This window comes from Aethalodelphis obliquidens, unplaced genomic scaffold (genome assembly GCF_003676395.1).
Source record: "Aethalodelphis obliquidens isolate GAN/ISIS:26980383/991018 unplaced genomic scaffold, ASM367639v1 scaffold6, whole genome shotgun sequence".
Taxonomy (NCBI): domain Eukaryota; kingdom Metazoa; phylum Chordata; class Mammalia; order Artiodactyla; family Delphinidae; genus Aethalodelphis; species Aethalodelphis obliquidens.
Genome location: NW_020837950.1, coordinates 72,795,488 through 72,821,621, shown reverse-complemented (window position 1 = coordinate 72,821,621; position 26,134 = coordinate 72,795,488). Strand labels below are relative to the sequence as shown.

At 60.0% G+C, this 26,134-nt stretch overlaps 1 protein-coding gene across 2 annotated transcripts in view; it reads right to left on the bottom strand.

The window, feature by feature from the left end:
- Positions 1-7,184: 7,184 nt before the first annotated feature.
- The window catches only part of SH3TC1 (SH3 domain and tetratricopeptide repeats 1), a 36,228-nt gene continuing 17,278 nt past the window's right edge, over positions 7,185-26,134 (bottom strand). For both annotated transcript variants that reach the window (XM_027103805.1, XM_027103806.1), the window contains 9 exons: positions 23,204-23,337; positions 21,510-21,548; positions 18,216-19,880; positions 15,476-15,656; positions 14,216-14,366; positions 12,882-13,004; positions 12,051-12,201; positions 10,985-11,181; positions 7,185-7,543 (listed from right to left, as the gene is read on the bottom strand). In XM_027103805.1, coding sequence (XP_026959606.1) covers positions 7,286-7,543; positions 10,985-11,181; positions 12,051-12,201; positions 12,882-13,004; positions 14,216-14,366; positions 15,476-15,656; positions 18,216-19,880; positions 21,510-21,548; positions 23,204-23,337 — 2,899 coding nt within the window. In that variant the 3' untranslated portion in view covers positions 7,185-7,285. The remainder of the gene's footprint in view (positions 7,544-10,984; positions 11,182-12,050; positions 12,202-12,881; positions 13,005-14,215; positions 14,367-15,475; positions 15,657-18,215; positions 19,881-21,509; positions 21,549-23,203; positions 23,338-26,134) is intronic.

Sequence of the window (26,134 nt, the reverse complement as noted above, 5' to 3'; positions counted from 1 at the left end):
CTTGTGGCCTTTTGCTCTGCAGGAGGCTCAGCTCTCTCGCGTGAACGAGTCATTGCAGCCAAGCCCCCGTGCACAGTGTTTTTCGAGCCCCTGCTCGCATCCCACGTGCTAATGCCCACTGGCCGAAGCCACTCCCCTGACCAATCAGGATTCAGTGTGCGGGAAGGAGACTCCACCTCCTGAGGGGAGGGAAGAACTGTGTCCGTTACCTTCTGCCACGTTCACCATCACGAAGCCGCTTCTGTGCAATCCTACGTGTCCCTGGGGCCCGTGTGCGGTTTGCTGTATATGAAGGTGCCGTACTGCTCTTGGAAATGGCTGTGCCTGTCCTAATCTCAGCAGCAGCGTATAGACACTACCCTGTCCGCGAGCTCACCAGTGCTTCCGGTGCTCTGGGATGAGCGGGCATCTCACTGGCTGGAGCTCACGGACAGGACTGCTGGTTGAGGCTTTGCAAACGCTATTGGCCAATTTGCTTTCTGCTTCCATAATTTGTCTGCTTCTATGTTTGTCCCTTTATGCAAAATGACTGTGTGTGTGTGTGTGTGTGTGTGTGTGTGTGGGGTTATATATGATGTTTTGAGATTATGTATCTTTGTATACAGTTATATGTGTACAGTTATATTATTTATTATATACACGTGCGTATACATATGTGTGCATTACACATAGCACATGCGCGCACACACACACACACACACACACACACACAGATTGTTACCACTGCTCTGGATACATGCATTGCAAACATCTTCTCCAAGCTTGTGGCTTTTTTTTTTTTTCCTGAGATGTCTTTTCACGCACAGTGGTTCACAACTTTAATGGTAAACAGACATCAATGTTTTCCTCTTGTGCTCTTTGTGTCTTGCTGGAGACATTCTTCCTTAGCCTGCCTCATGGAAATATTCTTTTTTTTTTTTTTAAAAAAGTTCACATCATTTCTTCTTTCCATATTTTGGTTTTTAATCTGACAGGAATGGGTATTTGAGGAGGCTGTGAGGTAGGGATAGCATTTCATAGGTGGGCAACTCAGTGTCCTTAGGTGGTAACTCAAATATCTAACTTCTCCCTGAAGATCTGCACACTTTATACCGTGTCCACATGCTGGGTAGTTCAATTCTAGGCTTTTGGTTTTTTCCATAGTTATTTCTTTATCCCCGTCCCAATACTACCCTGTATCCATGAAGTAACTTTGTAATAAACCGTTGGATCTTATAGGGCAAGGATTCTGAACTGTATGATTTTCCAAATGGCATTTCCTAACTCATGTCTGTAAGAACGAAATTGACTTTCGTTCCCTCTTCTCCCAGGAAACTTGGCTTCGTAATAATCCTAAAAGCTGTCTGAGGCTCGCCTGGGGTTTTCTGTGTAAACAATTTCCGTTGGTGAATAATGGCCGTTTGTTTCTTCTTTAACAACCTTTAAGCCTATTTCTTTCTCCTTGGTTTGCTACGTTTTCTGGGACCTTCAAAGCGATATGGACTAGAAGTGGTGGCGGAGGCCACCTGGCCTCATCCTTGAACTTACGGGGAACACGTCTTAGGCTCCAGTAAATATGGTAGAAAACCGTTCTCAGGTCGAGGGGGTCTGCTTCTTATTTGCTGAGACGATTTATCGCGGGTCGGGTGAAAGAACACGCAGTGCGTTTCCTGCACCCGCTGCGGTGGCTCTGGGGGTCTTCCTTCGCTCTGTCGGCTGGGGACTGGGGTGAGACATCAGGGCCTGTGAAAGGCCATGAGGTGAGCAGCTGAGCTCACGGAGGCCCTGGCCTCCTTCCGGCCAGGACCCATCCGCACACAGAGGGCTGTCCCCAGGGGCCTCCCCATCTCGGCCACCCCGTCCCGGGCGGGGCCCTCTGGCCGTGTCCAGGAAAGCAGACGTCCAGGCCCGCCCATCCCCCCACTCGGCTCCCGGATCCAGGCCATGTCGGGAACAGGCGTGTCTGCTCGTGCTGGACAGCAAAGCCTGCGGTGTGCAGCCGTGACCACGCTCTGCGGGGTCCTGCCTGCTGGCCTCAAGGAGGCTGCCCGGCCGCCTGGGTAGCAGCCGGCTCACGGCGGGATGCGCGATGCAGGCAGGGGCTGCCCCATGGGGTGGAGGGGAGAAGGGGGCCTGATCCTGGGCCTGTCCCAGTCCTGGTGAGGGGACCTGCCACTCCCGCTGCCCTCCCCGAGGGGCGAGCCTGCCAGAGGAGCCTGAGATACCAGTGTTGCAAGAGCTGTTTCTCCCTCCCTCTGACTTCTCTGGAATCCCAGCCCCGCCCTCCCCTAGCCTCACGGCCTCCCCAGATTGAGAGGTCCCTGGAGAGGTCTCCTCACCCTGTGGATGGGGCACCCGGAGCCGTCAGAGACGTGGAGCCCACCCTGTCTGTGTGCTCCCGGAGGGACGGCCCCCGTTTCCTGGAGACGCCCCTACCCTGCATTCCCCTTCCTGGGACACAGGGCAAACCCAGCCCGAAGCCACAGGGATTGTGAAATTTTGGTTCTGGCCGGCGGAGACGGCTGGCCTGTTGAGCACAGTCCTGGGCAAGCAAGGGTCATGCTTGCACCACAAGCGCCTGCGCCTGGGGGAGAGGGATGCCCCTCAGAGCCCCTCATGCCCGTGGACCCAGGCCCACCCCAGAAGATTGCTCTCTGCTCCATGACGGAGGCCCTGAAGCCCAGGCTGCCCCGGGGGCTGCAGCTGTGCTGGAGGGTGGCTGAGAGCCTGGGGTCCTGATACCCGGGCCCCCCCGCCCCCACCTTTACTCCTGGTGCAGAAGCTGAACTTCAAGGCCTCACACATGGACGTGTAGAGGCTGGAGAGCATGGGCAGGTGGGTTGTGGGAGGGTGAGGATGGAGGTCTGCGGGGAGGCCAGAACATGGGTCCTTCAAGGTGGGGCTCCAGGCTGCAGGGACACCTGGGGCGTGGCCTTGGTATGCGTTATCTGTGCCTCATAATAAATAATTATAAACGTAGTGGCTAAAAGCACATCCGTTTACTATCTCACACTTTCTGTGGTCAGGAGTTGGCAGAGATCTCTGCGCAGGGTCTCAGCAGACTGTACTCAAGGTGTCAGCTGGGCTGTGACCCCATCTGAGAATCAGGGGCCCCTTCAAAGCCACGTGGTTGTTGGCAAAATTCGGTCCCCTGTGGTCGCAGGGCAGAGGTCCCCATACCCTTGAGGGCTACCAGCCGGGGACCACTCAGCTCCTTGCCATGTGGCCCCCTCTATAGGAATTTCACTCTATGGCTGTTTGCTTCTTCAAGCCTGTAGGAGAATTTCTGCAGCTTCAAATCTCTCCCCGCAGGGAAGGCTGGACCCTCTTCTAAAGGGCTCACCTGATGAGGTCAGGCTCACCCAGGGTAATTCCTGTTTGAGTGACTCAGAGTCAGCTGATTAGAGACCTTAGTTACATCTGCAACGTCTTCACCTTTGCACATACATTACCTAATTATGAGAGTGAAATCCCATCACATTCCCGGTTTCACTCAGATTATACTGGCCCTTTTAGAATTCTGCCTTGGGACTTCCCTGGCGGTCCAGTGGTTAAGACTCTGCGCTCCCAATGCAGGGGGCACGGGTTCCACCCCTGGTCAGGGAACTAAGATCCCACGTGCCGTGCGGCACAGCCCAAAAAAAAAAAAAAAATAGATGGAATTCTGCCTTCCCTCTGGGTGAAAACACATCATCATCTTCATTCACATCAACGCTGGTGACCTTAAACCTGGGAGAAAATGCTAGGTGTTTATGCTGTTGTTAATCTCGTTAACAGTCTGACGAGGAACGTACCCCCTTTACAGATGAGAAAAACGAGGCTCAAAGCACATTGGCATATGAAGGGCACATGAAGGGTGCCTTCTGCTGGGTGCTTCAGGTCACACCAGGTTGGAGGGAGGTAAAGCCTGGACTTGACCTTGCACAAACAGACCCCCACCTGGCTGCCGACAGGTCCCACCACCTACACAGCCTGTGACTGACAGCCCCTCCCCAGCCAGGCGCTGGGCACCCAAGGAAGCACAAGCTGACTGCTCTCAACTCCCCCAAAATGCGGTGGGATCACGGATGGTGCGGACCCTAGTCCGAGGGGCAGCTTCCATCCCCTGAAGACTCTCAGACTCGTTCAGGAGGAAGAGCTTCCGTGGCCTGCCTGAAGCCTCTGCTGATGGAGAGCTCCCTTCTCCCTGAGGTAAGCTTCCCCTTCTCTTGAGAACTCAGCCGGAGAATTCAGCTTCATGCCGAGACACACCCACCTCCTTGCAGCTCCCACCCGCCCGTTATTCGGAGGTGATGGGTTGCTGGGGCCCCACCACGATGATGAAGATGACAGATACGCACATACTTGAGATGTCACTCTCCCCCTCTGAGCTTCAGTTTCCTCATGCAAAGCTAGGGGCCAACCTAAACTTGGTTCTCCAAAGGTGGAGACAGCGTGCTGGCAGGGAGCTTCAGGGCCTCGTAGTCAGGAAGGGTGCTGTGTGACCCTGGGCAGGTTGCTTTCCTTCTCTGTTTGGGAAAGTGAGTGGGAGAGTCTTCAGGGACCCCCCACAAGGAGCGCGATTTTTATCCCCAGCCCCGGGGACTTCTCCAGGAGGGGCCCCTTCTCCCTGCTTCCATGGCTCCGCCCTGTGCCTGGCCCACGGTCGTTACTGAGCCTGTGCAAGTAAGTGCGCAGTGAACCTGAGTGAGAAGGTGACTGGATGGACCCAGTGGAGACACTGTTTCTAAAACTGGGGCAGCAGGGCTTCTGGGCTGTGTGCCTACTGTGCGCCAGACGCATGCCCATCTCACGCCTACTCTGCTGAAAGAGGAGATTGGGGCCTTGCTGCCCGGGGCCCCGGCCACCAAAGGAACAGAGAAGGACCGGAGCCCAGTCGGACTGGAGCCCAGCTGGCCTGGGGCCACGCCAGCCGCGCGCTGGCCTCCAGCCGCCTGCTTCTCGCCTTGGCCACAAGCGGGGGGCCGGCCACCCTGTTCCGCGTGCCTACTGTGTGCGGGCACAGTTTCTCTTCATGCTCAGAACCTTGAGGTAGGGTTTGCTTTTGGTCACAGATGCAGAGGAGACTGAGGGTCTGAGAGGCCGAGCGACTCGATCAGAGTGACTCAAGCTTTGGTCCGGGGCTCTGCAGCCTGCGGTTGCTGGAGCCCTTCCCGTAGCAATAAGCACCGTTAATAGGAAACAGGCCACTACTGGCCTGGCCCTGGCCCTGCGCTGAGCCCTCTGCCTCTCGAATGCTCACTCCAACCCAGATGCAGGGAGTATCACCAAACCGGGGCTCAGAGAAGTAAACTTTCTCACCCCAGAGCCCACAGCTTCTAAGTGGGGAGCTGGGATTTGAACCCAGATGCTGGACAACCGAGCCTCGCCTGGACCTCCAGGTCTGCTGCCCGAGGGCAAGGGGTCCCAGGAGGCCAGAGCCCCCAGGGGGGGCCTGGGGTGGGGGACCGGGACCCCGGGCGGGAGGGGCAGGGGCACGACAGCTTGTGGAAGGTCAGGGAAGGCACGGGTTCCGAGGCACGTGGTGGGCCAGGAGTGAGCCGGCCACCGTTCCCAGCCCATGCGGCGAGGCTGCGGGCCCATGACCTCAGAGAGCTGCGTCCTGGGGTTACTGTGATGGGGCTTCCGGCTGCATCCAGCGCAGGTCACCCCGCCTCTGTGTTTCCAATTACAGCTGGCCCCCTCCTACCTTCCACACCCGCCCAGCCCACAGAGAAGGCAGCCTGGGGTCAAGGTTAGATGGAAGGTTTGTTGGCAGTTCTGCTGGGACCAGCTCCTTCCCCCAGGAGGTGCCAGTTCTGGAAGCTCTCTGCTGCCCCCTGGTGGGGGAGGCCGGGGAGGGGCCTGCAGCGTGGCAGGGCCGCTCTGGGGCTCCCCGACCCACCCCAGGACCAGAGGAAGGATGGAGCCCCCCTGCCCTCCTTCCCCGGGCCTTCCAGGCGCTGCATCCCGGGCGCAAAACCAAACCAGGGCTCTCCTGCCTCGGGAGCCCCTCTCCAGGCTCCGTTTTTTTCTGTTAATGGGGAGGATGGGAAGTACAATGGCTGCTTCAGGGTCCAGCAGATTTCTTTGGGGACACGGAAATGTTTTGAGCTGGACAGAGTGGTGGCTGCACAGCATTGCGAAGCCCTAAGTGCCACTGAACTGCTCACTTTAATGGTTAATTTTATGTTACGTGTATTTCATCTCATGAAAAAGAGAAGCTTCCGGACGTCCCTGGTAGTCCAGTGGTTAGGAATCCAAGCTTCCACCGCAGGGGCATGAGTTCAATCCCTGGTCGGGGAACGAAGACCCCATAGGCCACACAGCCAAAAAAAAAGAGAGAGAGAGAAGCTTGGAATAGTGCTGTGGGGTGGGTGAGAGCCACGGGGGATGCCCACGGCCTCTGAACTTGGCACCCCGTCTGGAAGTCGGGGAGCTGAGTTCAACCCTGCCTAGACTCCTGGTGCTTGGCGGGTTGCTGGGAGGGAAGGGGAGAGAGAGGGCGGGGAGGGCTGGGGTAGACGGCCCAGGTAAGCCTTTAAATACACTCCGCAGTGGACGCCACGTCGGGCTGGAGGCCCTGACACCACGTGTCCTGAGGGCCGACTGGGGGCTGGAGGTGGGAGTGGCCAGGCTGGGCAGCAGGACAGCCAGGTGGGGGGCACTTGGACCCCCTTCTCCTGTCTCCATCACTTTCAGGACACAGAACTGGGGTAGAGAGGTACGGAACCATGTACCCGCCCTTGGGTCCTAATGGGACACATCGCATGGGGCAGGGTGGCAGAGTGGTGCAGTGGTTACTATGCTGGGCTCTGGAGCTCTGCCCCTACCTACCTGCTGTGTGACTTCAGGCAACAGACCTAACTTCTCTGTGCCTCTGTTTCTTCAACTATAAACAGATATAACAGTCCCGACTTCACAGGGTGGTTTGAGGATTAAAGGCAGACAGAGCACAGTGCTGGACATTCAGTGAGGGTCCAGGGAAGGGAGAAGAGGCCCAGGGAATCCCACCACCTGAAACTGGGGTTTGAGGGAAGGACTTGCCCAAGGCCACACCGTGAGTGACAGGCTGGGGGGACCTGGCCTGGGTCGGCTAGACTCACAGTCCTGCCCGCTCATACCCGAGGACGGGATGCAGCAGCAGGGTGGCCCCCGGGGACAGGGCCCAGTCCCCAGACACTCCCGAGGAGGCAGCCCAGGGAGGGGAGCCTGAGGACTCCAGGTTTCGGCAAAAAACATTTATTGCTATTTGACCCCTGCCCTCGTGCCCGCATTTCCCAGGAAGCGAGCCCCCTGAGACACTGGGACAGACGGAGGCCACGGCTCAGGACGGGGGCCCGGGGACCAGCCAGGCCGCCCGCCCGCAGCACCGCCCAGGGGCCAGGTGTCCCCGGCGGATGTTAAGCTCGGTGGCAAAGGTCCGAGCCTTCTGGTAGAAGAACAGGGACTTCTCCCGGTCCACGAGGAAGTTGTGGTAGATGGCGGCCAGGCGCGTGTAGATCTTCATCTGTGCCTTCTTGTTGCCCAGGTCCACGGCCGCTGCCAGTGCCAGCTGGTAGTACCCGGCCGCGTCGAGCGGGTCCTGCAGGGGAGACGGCATGTAATCAATAGGACAGCTCCGCACCGGGTGCTTTGGGGGAGCTGTCTCCCCCAAGGCTGTGCCCTGCCTGCCTCTCCAACCCCAGGGCTGGGCCCACGACAGAGCTCCAGGGGCACAGGACGCTTCATCGCCCCAGACGGGCCGCAGCTTCAGTGCCTCTGGGCTGCCCGTGCACGCTTCCCCCAAGGAGGCGCCCACCTGCTCCCGGGGCTGCCTGAGAGCAACTGGAGGTCTGCAGGGGCCTGGACTGGTGTCTCGGTGGCCCTGGTCCCTCCTGTGCTCTAGACCCACTGGTCCTCCCCCTTCCTGGAGCCAGGGTCTCGAACCTCGTAGCACCCAGCGTCCCCTCGTCCTGGAAGCCTCTTCCCTGCTCACCCCTGGGACCTGGGGGGACATCTGTGGCTTCCCCTTGAGCTGAGCTGGGGTCTGACCGGCTGCTCTGAGAGCCCCCAGCAGGGCTACCCCGGCCCAGGGTGGCCACGGCTTGACTCCCTCCAGCCCACGTCCACACTGATGCCAGCACGAACGGCCTTCCCCAGGCCAGGCCCAGCGCAAAGCCGCTCATGGGTGTCATCTCAGAATCCCCTGCAGCTCCAAGGGGGCGTGCCTCCCCCCAGGTCATGGGATCCCGTTTCAGACACATCTTTGCCTCAAACCCAGCGTTCCCAGGCTGGGATGTTCCCCACCCCGCCAACTCCTGTCTCCCACCCCAGCATCCCCAGGTCCTCCACCCGAGGTCACCCAAGGGACTGCTCTAAACCCAAACCCAGCCCGGCCACCCCCTGCTCACAACACCTGCCCAGGACAGAGGACAAAGTCCAAAGTCACCAGCCCTGGCCCCTCACTACCCCCCCGCCCCCCGCCGAGCAAGGACCCAGAAGACAATTAAAGCAGGTGTGTGTAGCAGTTCAGCGACACTGTCCCAGCCCCGGCCCCGGCCAGGCACAGGACCCTGTGTGGATGGCAGGGACGGGGAGGCCAACACGGCTGATTCTGGAACTACAGGACCACAAGGGTCGACCAGCATTGAAACAGAGGGAAGCTGTGGGAGCCTGGGAAGCACCTGACTCAGCCTGGGGTGGGATGGGAGGGCTTCCTGGAGGAGGAGGCATCTCAAATAATGGAAGGAATTGGCCAGAGTGGGCGGTTGGGGGTGGTGGTGTGCATTCCTGTGCATGTGTGCACATGTGTGTGTAGAGGCTAGCGGGTGGCAGACCCAGAATTCACACCCAAATCTTTCCTATCCAAGCCTCGCTCTTTCAGCTACGACCCACCACACACAGGCTAAAGATGGTCCTGCCTCTGTCCAGGTCCTCTTTCTCCTTCCCATCCCTGCCCCAAGCAGGTGAGCCCCTTGGTCACACACAGGGCACGAGGGGGCCGCTTTCCCTCCTGGGCACGTGGAGAAGGATGGGAGGTGAGGGAATTCTAAGGCCTCAGCGTGGTAAGGCAGGTGTGGCCTTGGCAGGGCGATCACGGTGAGGCTGTGGATGGTAGCACAGCCTGGGAAGCCCATTTGGAGGGAAGCGAAGGCGTTCTCTGCCCCTTGACCCCAGCTGCCCAGCCAAGGGAACCTGGCCTCAGCTGCAGCCCTGCCCTTTCCTTCCTGCCCGGAGTGACCGTGGAGGGATTAGCCCCCGTCCCCAGGGCTCCCTCCCAGCGTCAGGGGCCAGCGAGCGTTCCGCCTGGGCTTAGATCAGATACCTGGGGTCTGGAACTGACCCTGGCCTGGCTCACCCCCCCTTCCCCATCTTGGGTAAATCTGTTCACCTCCCCAGCCTCAGTTTCCCCTTCTTGTTTTGAGCTGAGGAACCTCACACGGCTCCCTGCTGAGGTACAGAAGTGATCATGCAGAACCTGGGGTGGTACGTGCTCGATGTGGCCCTATCCTCAGACCGTCCAGGGCCACAGGGCTCGGGGCGAACGGAGAGGTTGGCTCAGGAGAAGCTGGCCCCAGTCGCTCCACCACCAGGCCCCCCGCCCAGGAGGGGGGCCCTGATGTGGAGAGAACGAGCAGGGTCGCAGGGCCCCAGGGTGCCAGGGTGTGAGTCTCGGAGGCCCATGCCCGCAGGGCCACAGGGCTGCAGAGTCCCAGGCGCTGAAGGCGAAGTGCGCTATTCCTCATTCTACCGTAATTAGCTACCCACTCCTGGCCTCAGTCTCCGCCCTGTCCTGTGGACTCACCAGCTCCTCCTACAGCAAAGCATTTGAAGAGCCAACCACACAAATCCCGGACAGCACGGAGCCCGGACAGCATGGAGCCTGGACAGCATGGAGTCTGAACAGCAAGGAGCCTGGACAGCACGGAGCCCGGACAGCATGGAGCCCGGACAGCATGGAGCCCGGACAGCACGGAGCCCGGACAGAATATAGCCCGGACAGCATGGAGCCCGGACAGCATGGAGCCTGGAGAGCACGGAGCCCGGACAGCACGGAGCCTGGACCCCGGTGGGGCTCAGCCGCAGGGGTCATCACTGCCCTTGGGATCCCCCAGCACTGCCTGGCTCTGACAGAGCAGAGGCTGCAGTGACCACTTCTGACCACCATGTGTCACCAGTGCACAGGCTGGTCTGCCTATAGGCAGGGGACTGGGGGTTGCCTGCAGGGAGTGGGGAATCTTCCAGGGCCACGCCAGCTCCTAGATGCCATTAGTTGGGGAGGGGAAAGGGAAGTGCTCAGCCCCTGGGCTGGGGCACCCTCACCCCTCAACCAACACAGAGCAGGGACACTGTGCAGGTGCTGTGCTAGACGCAGAGTGGGGGTGATGGGGGGTGTCTGCCCGTACGGGGAGTGGCGGGGAACAGTAGAGGAGACATTTCCAGGCCCTCGTCTGCATCCACGGCGGGGCTCAGAGACAAATGGAAAAGCGGTCCCCTTCTCCTCCCAGTCCTGTGGCACCCCACCTCGAGCCCCAGGTTCCCTCTCTGTGAAGTGAGGTGATAACAGTGCCCCTACCCCCATCCAGGTGATGTGAGGATTCCAGGAAGGAAGCGCTCTGCACAGACTGGCGAGCTTCCTGGAGGAGACGCCAGGGCTTGGGTTGCACCTTGCAACGTGGGTCTCTGGGAATAAGGGCGACCCTTCCCCTGCCCCAGAAATGTCTTTATCTCCCTCCCCCATTATTCTGTGGCTAATTCCTGCTTGACTCCCGAGACTCAGCTTTGCTCAGCTCCTCCAGGAGCCCCCCGCCGCCACTACGCACCATTTTGTCCTTTACCCAATGGCTGCATCATCTGTTCACACGTCAGCCTCCTGCCTGACCCTGAGCTCTAGAAGGCAGGGCCTGACCCGCAGGGGGACTCGGAGAGTGTCCGCTGGCCTTGCCTCTCCTCACAGGAAGCCCACTGGGACCCAGGCCTCCCCGGTGTGCGTGCACGATGGCCGCCTCACCCCAGCGTCCCAGCCCTGCCTGCAACCGCCCACCTTGAGGTCGTAGAAGATGATGTCACCGAGCACCAGATACACCTTCACGTAGTACAGGGTCTCCTCGTCAAATTCCAGTGGCGAGGTGCAGAGCGAGAGTGCCTTGAGGTAGAAGTGCTCGGCCAGCTCCCCGTGGCCCAGCTGCTGGTGCAGGGCAGCCAGCCGATGGTAGGCCACCCGCTCGTTCAGCCGGTCCCCTGGGGACGCAGGGAGGGGTCACGGGTGAGGACATGGCTGCTCAGGGTGGCGGGGCACAGGTCAGCCAGGAGCACCCGGCCGTCACCGTCTCCGAGCTCCAGCCGGCCCCTTCCTGGCCCCAGACTCACTTTCCCATCTGTGAAGGGGACCTGATAAGGCCCGCTCCCCTTCTTCCTCGGGGATGCGGCAGAGTCATGGGTCACGCTGCCCTGGCTCTGGGCCTGCACGGACCCTCCTGGACGGGGGGCTTTGGTGACTGTTTTGACTGGAGAACCCAAAGTCCTGCGGTCTGTGCACCTGCAGGTGCCAGGGCTCTGGTCAACCTGCAAACACGACCTTTGGCCTCCCGCTGTACAGTCAGCGGCCCCTACCCCGCCCTCGGGGAGTCACCACACGAGGCTGTCTCCAAGATCTCCCCCTTCCAGGGCTCCCTGCTGAGCACCTACTGTGTGCCCAGCCCTCCTGGGCTCCCTGTCTCGGGGAAGACATTAGGCACCGAGGGATGCGGGCACTGAGGGACCGGCCTCTGGAAAGGGGACCGGGATTTGGCCAGCCAGCAGGGGCTGCTGGCGGCGAGTGGGGAAGGGACAGCGGGAGGGGACAGCAGGCAGAAAGGCACGGGGTGGGCCCGCCTGGCGCCTTGGCCAGCCTTGTGGTCAGCAAGGTGGGGGGCGGCGGGGGAGCCGCAGAGCTGGCGTTGCTCGTCCAGCCTGCGGCGCTTCCTGAGACCCCGGGCGGGCGGGCGGGGCGGGTGCGCTGCTGCCCGTCTCAGCAGCCTGGCCCGCAGGAGAGGCGCCTGCAGCCCGGGAGACGCGCAGCCGCGCTCAGACCTCAGAGGTGGAGGCCCTGGGCCCGGGGTGCGGCTTACCGAGGGTGACGCTGAGGGCCAGGGCCGTGTGGGCGAACTCCAGGCCCTCCTGCGGCGCCTCCGTCTCGGCCAGCAGCGCTGCCAGCTTGTTGCAGAGACGCAGCTCGGCCTCCTGGCTCCCCGTGTTCACGGCCAGCGGCAGCGCCCGGTCCTGCGAGCACAGGCGGGCGGGTCAGGCCTCCGCCCGCAGCAGCCAGCCAGGCCCGGTACCCTCCTCAGAGCCCCCACTAACCCACTGGAGCTTTACACAGCTCTGCCCCCCCAGGAAAGGCCAGCTCAGAGTGGTGTGACACCCCCAGCGTCACTGGGCCACGAGTAAGCTGGGTGTGAGCCTAGCCCATCGAGCTACACCACACACACTCAGACCAGCCCTGACCCTCCTGGGTGGTGGGCGCCTGACCAGGAAGGTCCAACACCCCTCTAGGCTCTAAATACGCCGCGTTTATCTGTCCCCTGGGGCTGAGCCACACGCACGAGCTGGGCAGACGGACGGGGAGAAGCTGCCCTCCCTGGCAGGCACGTGCAGACCTGGCCCTGCTCCGGGTCCTCCCCCTGATGTGCTGTGTGTCCTTAGGCACACCCCTGTGCCTCTCTGAGACTGTTTCTTCATCTGTAAAACGGGGACAGTCCTCGCCTCCCAGGGGTGTTTGGATCACGGAGATGCATGTCCTGCGATGGTCCTTCTTTGCTCTGTCCCTCCCAGGCTGGGGCTGGGGGCCAAGGTCATCCCTGACCAAACCACCGGGAAACTAAACATGTGCGTGGGGGACGCCGCCTCCAGGAGGGATGCCCCCTGAGGCCCACCCGCCTGGACCCACAGCCGCCGCTCACCCGGTAGAAGGACACGGCTTTCTCCCGCTCCCAGGTCCCATTGAAGAAGATGTCTCCAGCCGCCTCAAAGAGCTGCAGCCCCAGCTTGGGGTCCCCTGTGTACAGGGCCGCGTTCTGTGCCACCTGTGGGGATGCAGAAACTCTCATGGGTCCCCCAGTGACCCGGCAGGGGGAAGCTCACAGCCACCTGCCGGCCGCCCGGGACCCTCTATCACACCGACACGGAGCGAGGGTTCTTTCCTCTCATACACCTCAGTCCCTGTGCATGCGGGGCCCTTGTCCCCTGCTGGCATGAGGACAAATCATCTAAGCTCTGTGTCCCAGGAGGAGGCCTTTCCAGCTGAGGCCCCAGGAGCCGGCACGTGTGGGCTGGGGAGGCGCTCGGGACGGAGCTCAGAGCCAGCCTCTGAATCCTGCCGGCCGTGCCCAGACCACAGCACCCTCTGCGCGGCTTCACCTGGGGCTCCCAAATCCTGGCTCCTTGGGGCCCCCTATCTTCCCTCCCGAGCACTTAGAGACACCCGACCGCATGTCCACTTGTCTCTCCCTCCAGAGGACTGAGGCTGTCGCTCCTCTGCCGCGTCCAGGGCTTCGCACGTGCCTGGCGCGTAGTAGGTGCTCAGAAAAAAACGCCAAGTGACGGAGGGGACCAGCCCTGGTCCACAGTCCAGCCACACCCAGCAGCTCGCAGCCCAGACCTTGCTGCACTCCCGGGCACCGCTGGGCCTTTGCACCTATGAGTCCTGGTGCAGGAATACCCCATATGCCTACCACCGCCCTACAATTCAAACAGCCTCCGTGACCCCAGGCTGACCGAGCGCACCCCCCGCTCCTTTCTGTGCCGCAGCCCTGGCCCCAGGCAGCATTCCCTGTAGAGGAGGCTGTACCCTCCACCGGCCGCCAGCTACTGATCTGGTTCGTCAACCCCGGCCTGGCCCAGGGGAGGGACACAGCAGGTGCCCCAAAAGGAAAAAAACCCACAAGGCTCTTGGGTCTCTCAGTTTGTCACAAATCACGTCATGTTTGAGAAACTGTCAAAAAACGGAGCTTCTGTGATAAATGTGTTTTTTAAGGAGAAACGCCGCGCGCTGCTGAAGCGAGTTCTGCGTGTCAGCGGGGCGGGCGCGACATCTGCACACTTATCGAGCGCTTGCTGTGTACCAACACAGTCGGGGGCGCTGTCCCCAGAGCCCCTGTCCCCAGAGCTCAGCTGGCTATGGAAGGTGCTGGAGGTCTGGGGCGGCGGGAGATGGCGCGCGCACCTGGCACGCGGTGGCTTAGGGGTGAGTGGGCGGGTGCGTGAGTGACCGCGCACACGCCCGGAGCCCTCGCACCTGGATGTAGACATCCACCAGCTCGTTCTGCTGGAGGATGTAGTAGATCTTCCCCGCCTGCAGCCAGGCGTGCGCCTCCTTGTCCTTCTTCTGCAGGTCGATGAATATCCCCAGACTGCGCTTGGTGTAGTCCAGCGCGGATTTGTAGGCCCTGGAATTAGAGGTGGGCGGTCAGAACAGGCCTCCCGGGCCAGCCGCCCATGTGGATTGGACGGGGCTCTCCCCGGGGCCGTCTGGTGACCATGGACCTGAAATGTCAGGAGCAGGAAAAGAGCCTGCCCTTCCCAGGCTGTTGGGAGATCCGGGATGAACGTACAGCAACTCGTCCAGCAAAGATGAAGGAGGCCCTTGGGACGGAAGCAGGCACCACAAGGCAGGAGGAGCGTACTGTTCGTCTGCCTCGCTTCCCCAAACACAGGCCCGTGTCACTTCCAGATGCAGCAGGGATTGTGGCCACTGGGCAGAAATTTAGAGATCGTCCAGGCTACTGGCTATCACACCAAGGGAAGATCGGAACCACCCAGGGGGGCTGTTCAGACACAGATCGCCGGGCTCTGCTCCCAGAGCTGCTGACTCAGGAAGTCTGCAGTGGGGCCTGGGAATGTGCATTTCCAGCCAGCGCCCCGGCAAGGTGGAGGCTGCTGATCCGGGGTCCCCGCTTTGTGGAGCATCGACCTAGGTCGCTGGCCCATTGGCCCTGCTGTGAAACTGAGGCCCGAGGATGAGAGGCGGAGGCCAGGACGGGCACACCTGAGTCCCGGGGAACCTGGCTCCTTCCCCGCCCTCGGGGAGCCCCCACGCTGCCGGGGGTGTTGGGAGACTCTGCAGGCTGTATGGTCCAGCCATGTGTCACCCACCCCCGGTCAGGATGCTCTGGGTGGGCTTCTTCATATGTGGTTCTGAAATCCTGTCCCAGGGAAGCAGGTGGGACAGTCGGCTGTCTCCAGTGGATGAGAATCCTCTGGGCACACGTGGCTGCTGTCCTCACATCTGAGGGGACAGACGAGGACCAGACTACCTCGCCCAGAGCTGGGCCAGCGAGAAAAGACTCAGGGCAGAGCGGGGTCAGCTTCCAGAAGCCACCACGGCAGGAAGAAAGGTCCAGAAACACATGCTCTGCCTCCCTTGGGGATGAGACCAGTCCTGCTGGCCCAGAGCCCGTCTGACCCTAAGGGATGAAATGAACCTTGAGGAGGGGCTGTCCTAGGATGGTGGTCCAGCATCCTCACCACCCTTCCCGCCCCTAGGGCCAGCCCTCACCTCTCGGTGCCCAGGGACAGGTAGAGCTGGCTGATGGCCTCCAGGAGCTGCCCCTCCAGCACCTTGTCGGCCACCCTGCGGGCCAGCGAAAGCTGGAACTCGTGGTAGACGACACATTGGGCCTCACTGGGCATGACTGTGCTGTAGAAGTGGCACAGCCGCTGGACGGCGTGCAGCTGGCCTGGGTGGGAGACAAAAGGAAAAGGCCCCCATCATGCATCACAGCAACGTTTGCAGGGTCAAAGTCCCCTGCTGGGTGCCCGCCTCTGTGCGCTGGGGTCATTGCACATGCAGACAGGCTGAGTGTCCTGCTCAAGGTCACACAGCCGGCGAGCATCTCGAGACAGGGCCAGGCCAGGCACGTCACAGGGGCTTGAGGGACAGCACCGACCACTTTTATAACCCTCAGGCTGGGCCGTCCTGGCCGGGCTCTCCCACCGCGCCAGGGTGCTGTTTCTGCTTCACAGAGCTCCTCCCAGCCCAACAGGGGCTGCCCTCACACTGAGCGGACAAGGCAGGGATCACCGGCACTACCTGCGGCAGAGGGGAAAGCTGAGCTCAAAGCTGGGGCACACGGCATGCGGGGGAGAAGGGATTCAAATCCAGCTCCGCTATTCCAGAGCCGATGCTCCTTCGTGAAGCCAGGCTCCAAGCCCTCAGCCGTACTTGCCTCTCCTAAAACCAGAGGGTTGGGAACCATTGGGAGCTTCCACTCTTAAAAATAACCCGGGGATGAACAAGGCAAGAGAAGACTTGGACGACACGGCGAACCAACCAGACCTAACAGACCACAGAACATGCCCCCAGCAACAGCAGAACACGTGTTGTTCACGTGCCCACGAACATTCTCCAGGACGGACCAGAGGCTGGATCACAGAACTATTCTCTGTAAACGTAAAAGGATTGAAATCATGCGAAGCGTGTTCTCCAGGTGCAACGGAATGAAATCAGGAATCAGTAACAGAAGGAAGTTTGGGAAATTCACAGACCTGTACACATGGGCAGCATATTCCTCAATCACCAGTGGGTCAAGGAAGGAAACTAAAAGATATTGGAGATGAGTGAGCATAAAAGCACAACGTACCACAATTAAGGGGATGCGGAGAAAGCAGTGCTTAGAGGAACTTTATTACTGTAAATGCCTGTGTCAAACAAAGAATAAAAAATTCAAATCAAAACCCTAAACTCCCCCCTTAAGAAACTAGAAAAAGAAAAGTTAATTAGACCCAAAGCAAGCAAAAGGAAGGAAAAATAAAAGTTCAAGCGGAAATGATAAAATGATAGAGAATAGAAAGATAGAGAAAATCAATGAAACCCAGGGATGGTTCTTTGAAAAGATTAACAAAATTGACAAATCTTTAGCTGGACTGACCGAGAAAAAAAAGAAAGAAGATGAAAATCACTAAAACCAGGAGTGAAAAAGGGGACATTACTTCCGATCTCACGGAAATAAAGGGCATGCTATGAACAGCTGTATGCCAACAAATTAGGTAACCAGGATGGAACGGACAAATCCTAGGAAGACACAAACTACTGAAAGGGGCTAAAAAAGGAACCAGACCGCGCACGGAGTGACCCTGGGGTGTCACCCTAGCCCTTAGTCTCCTCACTGTTCAATACGGGGGAGGAGCAAACAACATGACCCTCTGGGTCCCCCAGCTCTGCATTCCCAAGTCTGAATCCCCAGGGCCCGGGTTTGGGGAGGTGGGTCAAAGGAGGTTTCTGATAGGCACACGGGGGGGCCGCGTTCCACTGCCGAGCACCACCAGGACCTGCCTGAGGGCACGGGGAGGGTCAGGGACCCAGCTCTTGGTTCCTTCTGGAGGTCCAGAGGGACCCCTTCCAGCCTCAGTGAGTGGTCTACATCCCTCAGTAGCTCCCCAGCGCTCTCAGGAAAAACACCAAACCACAGCCTGGGCTCCTGGGCCCCTGCCTAGCTTCCCACCTGAGGTTCTCACCACGCCCCCACCTGACCCTCTCACCCCAAACTCTGCACCTCCCTGCGCGGCCCAGCTCACTCACCCCAGGGCCTTTGCACTGGCTGCTCCTTCTGCCAGACCCCCCTCCCGTGCTTGGCTAAAGCCTCCTCCTCCCTCAAGTCCCAGATGGATCAGACCTTCCCGACCTACGAGCTGAGGCCTGGGCCCCATGTTTAAGCTGAGCTCCTGCTTTTGTCCTCTTGTGACCCAGGCATCTGTTTCCCACGCTTGGCCGCCAGCCCCCAGTGAGGACCGCTCGGGTCCCTTTGCAGGTAGAGCCCCGCACAGAGCCTGGAGTATTCACACAAGTCGCTGTTGGATGAAGCAACTGTCCTGCACCCTCTGTGCAGGGGAGACGCCAGGGCTGCTGGGAGACGCCAGCACCAGCTAAAGCACCCAGCATTCAAGGCCCAGGTGGCTCCTCCGCACGGCTGCCCCCCCCACCCCGGCCTGGGCTACGTCCAGGGTCACCACCGCCCATTTGCCGGAGATGGCCAGGATTCCCGGCCTCGGGACTTTCAATGTACAAAGCAGGACGGTCCCAGGCAAACCGGGACGAGGCGTTTGCCCTGGTGACATCTAACCCGGCGTGGGACACCCTCAAGGCGTCTGCAAACGTCTGCTGGTTTCCAGCACTCGGCACTGTCAGTGCAAAAACAACCGCTCGCCTCTGAATCGCAAACCCCAGGTGTGTTCTGAACAGAGGTGGAAAGGAAACGTGTTTTCTTTCTTTCCAGGAAGCCAGTGTGGCCCACACTTACTCTCCAAATGGTCCGTCTCCACGGCGATCAGAAAGGCCCACTCGTAGTAGCACTTGCCCTGCCGGGTGAGGGCCCTGCGGGTGCACAGGTGACCCAGCCGCAGGAGCACCTGGGTGAAGTCTGGGCCGCACTCTCCGCTGGGCAGCCGCGAGAAGAGCTTCACGGCCTCCAGGAAGTAGTGCTGGGCCAGCCTGCTGGCGCCGGTCTGCAGGCACAGGGTCCCGAAGTTGGCCAGGACCACCGCCTTGTTCCGCTGGCGACCCAGGCGCCTGGCGACCCGCAGGGCGCGGTAGTAGCCCTCGGCCGCCTGCTGGGTCCTGCCCATCCTCTTCAGGGCGATAGCTGCCATGTTGGCGATCACGCCCTCCTGGTCCAGGGCGGCCACCGCTGCCTCCAGGACGGACTCCAAGATGTCCAGGGCTGCCGGGATCTGCCTGTGAAGCACGTGCAACCAGGCGAGGGCCACCAGGCGGTCCACGACTGTGCGGCCGCCAATCTGGGCGTCCGTCTCCGCGGCCCGCGTCATGAAGGCGATGGCCCTGCCCTGTCGCCCGTGCTGGCTGTGCAGCCGGGCCAGGCTGGCGTAGATGGGGCCGCGCAGCGCCCGCCCCGCGCCCGAGGCCGGGGAGGCCAGGGCCTGCAGGAGGTAGGGGGCGAGCTGGGCGGGGAGGCGGGGGAGCTGGGGGCTGCCCCGCAGGACCAGGGCCGCGCTCCGGAGCGCGCTGTCCAGCGAGCCCCGCGCCCGCCGTGAGGCCACCTTGACGCAGCTCAGTGCCAGGTGCGGGAGGCACTTGCGGCTGTAGACGTCCGCCAGCAGCAGGTAGCAGTCGACGGGCCACGAGGCGCCCGGAGCCCCCGAGGCCCCGTACAGCTGCAGCAGCCTCTCCAGGAAGGGCAGGGCCTCCTCGGGCCGCTTGCCGCGGGCGTGGTGCTCGGCCAGCAGGAAGCAGGCCCGGGCCTCGGCCTGCGGGCTGCGGGCACCGATAGCCCTCCGCAGGCCCAGCTGCAGGAGCCCCGACTCGGCCTCGGAGCCGCCGACGTGGCCGGGCGTCCCCAGGAGCAGGGCCAAGGCCTTGGGCACCACCTGCACGCACTTCTCCCTGTTCTTCTGCCGCAGGTGGACGGCGGCCAGGCTTGTGTACACGGCCGCCACCAGGACGAGGTCCCCGAAGCGGCCCCCCAGCGCCCCCAGGGCTTCCTCGAAGTACACGCGGGCCTGGGACAGCTTCAGCCGCCGGACGCACAGCCGCCCCAGCAGGAAGCAGAGCCTGGCCAGGGCCATGGGCAGCCCGGCCTTCTTGGCCACCCCCCGGGCCTCAGCCAGAAGCCGGGCCAGCTCCTCATCGTCGGTGAAGCCACCAAACACGCCGCTCAGCCCGGGCGGGGAGAGGTCGTACAGGCCCTGGAAGCTGGCCTCAAAGCCGGGCTTGTCCAGGAACTGCAGCAGGCAGCCCAGGGCCTCCGGGTCAGCCCGGGCATCCCCGGCGTCCAGGCGGAAGGAGGGTTCCTTGGTGTCCGGCGAGCTCGTGCCACCGGATGCCCCGTGGACGCCCGGGGACGTTGGCTCCTTGGGGCAGCCCTGGCAGGACTTGCATCGTTCTAGGACATTCTTCACCTTCTGCAGGGTCTCACGTGGCTCTGGGTGCAGGCAAGGCGGGGGCATCTCTGCAAGTGACCAGAATGCCCACGTGGGTTAGAGTGTGACCTGAGTCCAGGCTGGGCCAGGGCGCGTCCCTCCCCGAGCCGCAGGGTCCCTGTCACCTCTCCCACGGGGCTGCCCTGAGCGTCTGAGATTTCTGCGGATTGTGGAGCGCAGAGCTGGGCGCAGTGCGGGGCTGCAGTAGGAGCGACTGCTGGGGGGACACAGAGCAGGTTGGCCAAGCTTTTATCGAGGAATGCTCCTTGCCTTTGCCCTTCCCTCTCAGCCAGCTGAGGAGCCCCCGTGAAACCAATCAGTAGCCAATCAGCCCTGCTGGCCAGCGTGAGCTCAAAAGCACCCACAGAACCGACAGTGGCCCGTGTGTCCATCTGCCCAGCTCTAGCGTGGGGGTCATTATGACGGGAAACACCGGGAATGGCTCCCAGAGCCCGGGGCTCCCCCTTCATCTTGGCTGGTTTGGGAATCTGAGGTTCACGGTCACTAAAGGGTTAAAGAGGAGGGCCAGAGAGCCTGGGGACAAGGGGGTGCCCACAGCTGCCCGCCAAGGGACTGTTGGCCTTGCATGGACTCAGCGCCCGGAGGCATGTCCAGCCTCGAGGAGCAAACACGCTACATTTCCTGTTGCAAAAACATGGGCTTTGAAGGGGAATTTGTTTGGAAGGAAAGAACCAGGATCTAAAGACTCTTCTGTTTCGAGTTCACTTGTAGAAAAATATGTTCAGAACTGTCTATTAGTCTGTAAAGCCTAAGAATTTAAAACATTAAGTACGGTTGAGCGGCAAACGTGCGACGTGACCGTGTACTCGATTAGCTAAGAAACGCCTGCATCCAGTGGCGGCAAGTGGGCTCCCCAGGGCATCTTCCCACGTTATCCCAGTTATCCTGTCCCTGACAGCTGAGATCCTCCCCGAAGAGAAGCCTGCAGAGGGTCTGGGGAGGAGGGAGGGCCCTGGCATCGCCCTGGGGCCCCGGGGGCTGGCTTCCGGGCCTCTTCAACCACATCCCACAGTGGTCCGTCCGTGTTTGTGCTTAGATGGTGCCCATCCCCAGGGAATCTCAGAGGGTCCTTGGCACCTGTGTCCCCAGGCTCTCCCTGCCTCCGACCCCCTACTGTGGGGAGGGGGAGTGTGGAGGGAGAAGGAAGGGGTCTCCCCGAACCAGCCCCCCACAGGAAAGAGCAGATCCTCAAGGGACTTTTCCAACGTAAGCCTCCTAATTCAGCAAGCTCCACACCCCCTTCACCCCTCCAAGCAGGGCGCGGGGCAAACTTCAGCTGCTCTAGGTTACCTGAAAGGAGCCCAGAACGAGGCATGAGCTCAGACAATGGCGGGGACGGTCCGTCTTTGCTGGGGACAGTGCAGGGGGACCCGGCATGGGCTTGGCCATGGAGAGGTCACCCTCCCTACACAGGCACAGTGCAGGGGGGCTGGCACGTTTGTTGGGGACCTGCTGCGGCAGTGGAGGGGAGCCTCGCCTCCACCTCACCCGACGTCCCCTCTCCAGCCCTCCCCCACGGAGGAGTAAGGTCCATGGCCAGCACCCATCCAAGCCCAGCTCTGCCCCCTCTGTCTGGCATCACCCCACGGCCCAGCCCCGTGACCGGAGGGACCCCAGGCCGTGTGGGAAGAACGTACCATGTTCTTCCTGTTGCTGCATCTCAGCTTCTTCTGTGTCTGAAAAGGGAGAGAAGGAAAGCATCACCGTCCGGCCAGCACCCTGTGTGTCCAGGGCCAAGTCGGGGCGGGGCGGGGGGGCGCACCAGAATCGTAACGTCCCTGACACCAGCTCCCTGAGGGGAAACGGACTGGGCCGGGGGTGGGGTGGGGCACTGGCCGAGGAGCCATATCTTCCAGGACGTGTCCCCGCCCTAGGCCTCCCCTGCAGGACTCCATCCTCCCTGAGAGGCCGCTGACTTCTGTAGCTCCCGCTCTGGGAACAGGGGACGCGCTCCCCACTGATCCCGTCAGCCCTCCCAGGGGCAGGGCGGCAGATCTGGGATTGAACCCCCTCCTCTCCCACTGCCAGCGCTCCCCTGCGCCTCAGTTCCCACCTCCTGAAAATGGGCTGGCACTAATTGCCCACGGCGTTGCCATAGAAACCAAAGGAGAAAAAGAGCTGTAAAGACACATGGGAAGTGTGACGTGCTGCCAACTACAGAGCACCCGGCAGAGAGGATCCCACAACACCCCGCAAACGAGGGTCCCAGTGCGGCCTCCGCAGAAAGAGAAGAAATCGTGTGCCAGGCTGGCTTAAGCCTGATATGCCAAGGTCAAATTTAAGTTTGCCTGTTTAGGAAGAAAAACCGACTTGTGGGATCTCGAAAGTTTAAATCTAATATTGGCAGGAAAAGCCTTATAACACGTGTCAGCAAGCAGGCAGAAAAGATGTGTGTGTGCATGTGCACATATGTGTGGGTGTGTGCACATAGGTACACGTATGTGTACATATGTGTGTGTGTTCACATGAGTGTGTGCATATGTATATGTACATGGTGGATATGTGGGTGTACGTGTATGGCCCTGAGTGTGTCTGTATGTATTCATCTGAGTGTGTGTGCATGTGTGTACATATATCTGTGTGGGTGTGTACACACGCGAGCATTTATCTCTATCCAGAGGGGTGAAGGGATGAGCTGTAACGTTACGTCCCCATGACCCGTGGGAGCTGGGGGTAAGATTGCTCCAGCACCGTCCCCTCTGCTGCATTTCCTTTCGCTGTGGCTGCTGACACGCTTCCTTCATCTACGATTTGCACTGCAGCCCGGGGCCCGCACGCTGGCCCTGCCCCAGTGCAGCAGGGGGCCTTAGGCGGGCACCTGGAGTTAGCGGAGGAAAGGCTTCGCTGAGGCCCATCCTCGGGCAGCTGGGAGGCTCGGGCCCGCTTTCCTGCATCTCCCGGCCCCTCACCCTGGCTCCTCTGTGTCTGGCCCGGCATGTCCCCACCTACCAGGAAGGCAGTGACAGCAACTGGCTGGTCACCTTTAAGAGCCCAGGGGCTGGCATTCATTACTGTGGCGTGACGGAGGAAGCAGAACATTCCCGAAGGGAAGCGGGGTGGGTGCCGCTGTGAACAGTGGGTTAAGCAGGTCCATCCAAAGCTCTGCTGCATGGACAGTCCAAACTCAGAGCCCGGTGCCGACCGAATAGGGCTGATGGGGTCTCAGCCACGGGACAGCTCTGCACCCTTCGTGGTCTTTCCAGAAGTCTGCCCCGAGAAAACTGTCCTAAATCATGGGCTGTAGGGTGTAACCAGCGGCGGGTCCTGAGAGGGGCCCGCAGTCATCCCGAGGGGGGTGGGAAGAGCGCCCCCCAACACCCCACACACCTACCCAAGCTGTATACAGTGCAGACGTCCGTGCTGGACGTCCTCCTGAGTAGCTGCCTGGCATCCTCCTCAGAAAAGCGTCCTTCGCTGCTGAAGAAAGACCTTTCCTCTTCATTGAGAAAAATCACATTTTCCAAGCTGGAAAAAATAAAGTGCATTTAGATCACACGTTGCCAAGATTTCACACAAAGACCCTTTTCCACTCCCTCACTTGACAGATGGTCCCTGCATACCTATCCTGTGCCCAGCGGTGAAGACACCAAGATAAAAACAAAATAGATCCTGCCCTTAAGGTTGCTTTGTCTGGCCAGAGGCAGACGCCCAGGAGTGGGAAATGCCATGACAGATGCAGCTGGTCACAGCATCCTGGGAAGGTGAGCTCCTGCGCAGCCTTCAAAGCCCCACCTTAAATGCCCCTTCCCCTGCAAGGCCGGCCGTGACAGCTGCAGGCAGACTCAATTCCTCCACACTGTAAGCTCCACACAGAGCCTCACACAACACGAGCTCAGGGCACGTGTGTGCTCCGAAAACTCAGGGAGAGGAAAACAGGAAGGAGACAGGGAGGGGGAGGCAACTTCTGCTTACAGGGCTAAATTACCAGCAAAATATGAAACTTTCACACGTACTTTGGAACTTAGAGGGAGCTCTTTTGAGAAGTTAAAGAAAACCTTAGGGTAGATTGCAGGACATTCGATAAAATAGGCCTGTATTCCTCAAAAGTGTCGGTGTCCTAAAGGACAAAGAGAACAGGGAACTGTCTCAGATCAAGGAAATGAGACTAAAGAGACAGACAGGTGCTCACATGGGGTCTGGAATTTTCTTTGGCTATAAAGGGAATTACCGGAAAATTTGGTAAAATCTAAGGTCTGCAGATAACAGGATTCTATCAACGTTAACTTCCTGATTTTGACAGTTGTGCTGTGGTCATGCAAATGATGTCCTGATTTCTGGAAACACATATCGCATTATTTAGGGGTAAAGGGACATTGTGTTTGCAACTGACTCCCAAAGAATTTAGAAAAAAAAAAAAGAGGAGAAAGTAAACGTCATAACATGTCCACATCTGGGCAACCTGGGTGAGGACATCCAGGAATTTTATGCCCTTTTTGTATCTTTTCCCTAAGTCTGAAATTATGCCAAAATAAAGTTAAAAAAAATGAATAGCTACCAGAATGCTCATTAAAGAGAAGATTAAAGACTCAGATCTGGAATAGGAAAGATGTTCCGTAAACATCTGTTGAGTGAATGAGGGAAGCTGTTAGGGCTTCTCCAGCTGTAACAGGACCAATGGCACTGGGCCCTGTCACCCTTCTGGGTTAAGGGAGGGCAAAACAGACTGGCTCATTCCCACAGCAATGGCAGCTCAGCCCGTCAGCAAGCTCAGGACAGGTTTAAGTCTCATGGAGCCCAGACATCTGTTGAGCCGTTGTGGTCTCCCCAGAGATGATGACCAAGGGTGCCCAAGGAGTGTTCCACAGAACAACAGCTGATAGTGTTGTCTGGGGCTTCCCTGGTGGCGCAGTGGTTGAGAGTCCGCCTGCCGATGCAGGGGACACGGGTTCGTGCCCTGGTCCGGGAAGATCCCACAGGCCGCGGAGCCTGCGCGTCCAGAGCCTGTGCTCCGCAACGGGAGAGGCCACAACAGTGAGAGGCCCGCGTACCGCAAAAAAAAAAAAAAAAAAAAAGTAGTGTTGTCTGGAGGTCAAGTGTGAAGAACGCATTTCAACAGGAGAAAGAAAAGTTTCAGACTCTGGGTGCCTTCCTTGTGCTGGGAATCCCCGTGGACCACCAGCCAGGGCGTGTGGGAAGCACACCGTCACTGATGAAGTTTGAGATGGAGCCCTGGGGGGAACACACTTTGGGAAACTTGGGTCTAGCTGCTGCTCTGGGCATCCGAGCCCAGCCCAGCTTCAAACAGTTTCTGATGAACAGGAGGCCATGGAGCAAACAGACACTTGAATTAGGAAACAGAGTGACTGGTGGGACATGTCATGAAGCCAGAGTGGCCTCTGAGACTTGGTTTGGGAGGCGTTGGTCTGTCCGAGGTGTCAGACAAGAATGAGACGGCGTGTACGTCAGGGCTAGCGGGGCGCCGAGGACGAGCATCTCACGATGCGTCCGAGGGGCAGACGCTGACCCAGTGAAGGGTCCTTTCTCTACACTGACTCCTGGGCCGAGGTCTTAACAACAAAAGGTCAAGAGCACAGCTGTGCCGGCTGACCACTCTCTCAAGACCCCCCTGCTGCTGCCCAGGGCCAGGCGGTGGGGACTTGGAGGTGACCAGACAGTCCTGGCTCAGAATCCCCTGGATGGGGGTGGGGAGGTCACACGGGGAGTAGAGCACAGCCAGGAAGGGTGCGCCCAGGGATGAGCCATTGGAGGTGAGACTGGGGGCCGTTGAGAGCCCCCAGGAAAACAGGATGGTCGGGGTGGAGGGGGCATCTCACGTAGAGGGAGGCGCATAACCCAGAATCGTTCCAGAAGGGGTGAGCCAACCCGCACGCTGGCCTCAGGGTTACGCAATGGTGAGTGGTGGCCTTGAAACTGGGGGTGACCAGGGCCTGGGTTGCAAGAGGCCTTGAAAGACAGGCCCAAAGCTTCGAAGGGCTTTATGAAGGGGAATGGCAGGTGTACTGGCTTGAATAACGTCCCCCCCAAACCCACGTTCCCCTGGACCCTCAGAAGGCAACTTTATTTGGAAATAATAGGGTCTTTTCAAGCGTGACCCAGCCAAGGCTCCTGGCATGAGGAGATGGTCCTGGTTATCCGGATGGTCCGTAACTCCAAGGACTGGTGCCCTTACAAGAGACAGACGGGAGGACACACAGGGAGGAAGCCCCGCGGACAGAGGCAGGGGTCGGGGTGACGCGGCCACAGGGACCGCCTGAAGCCGCAGGAGCTGGAAGAGGCGGGAAGTCCCCTCCCGTGGAGCCCC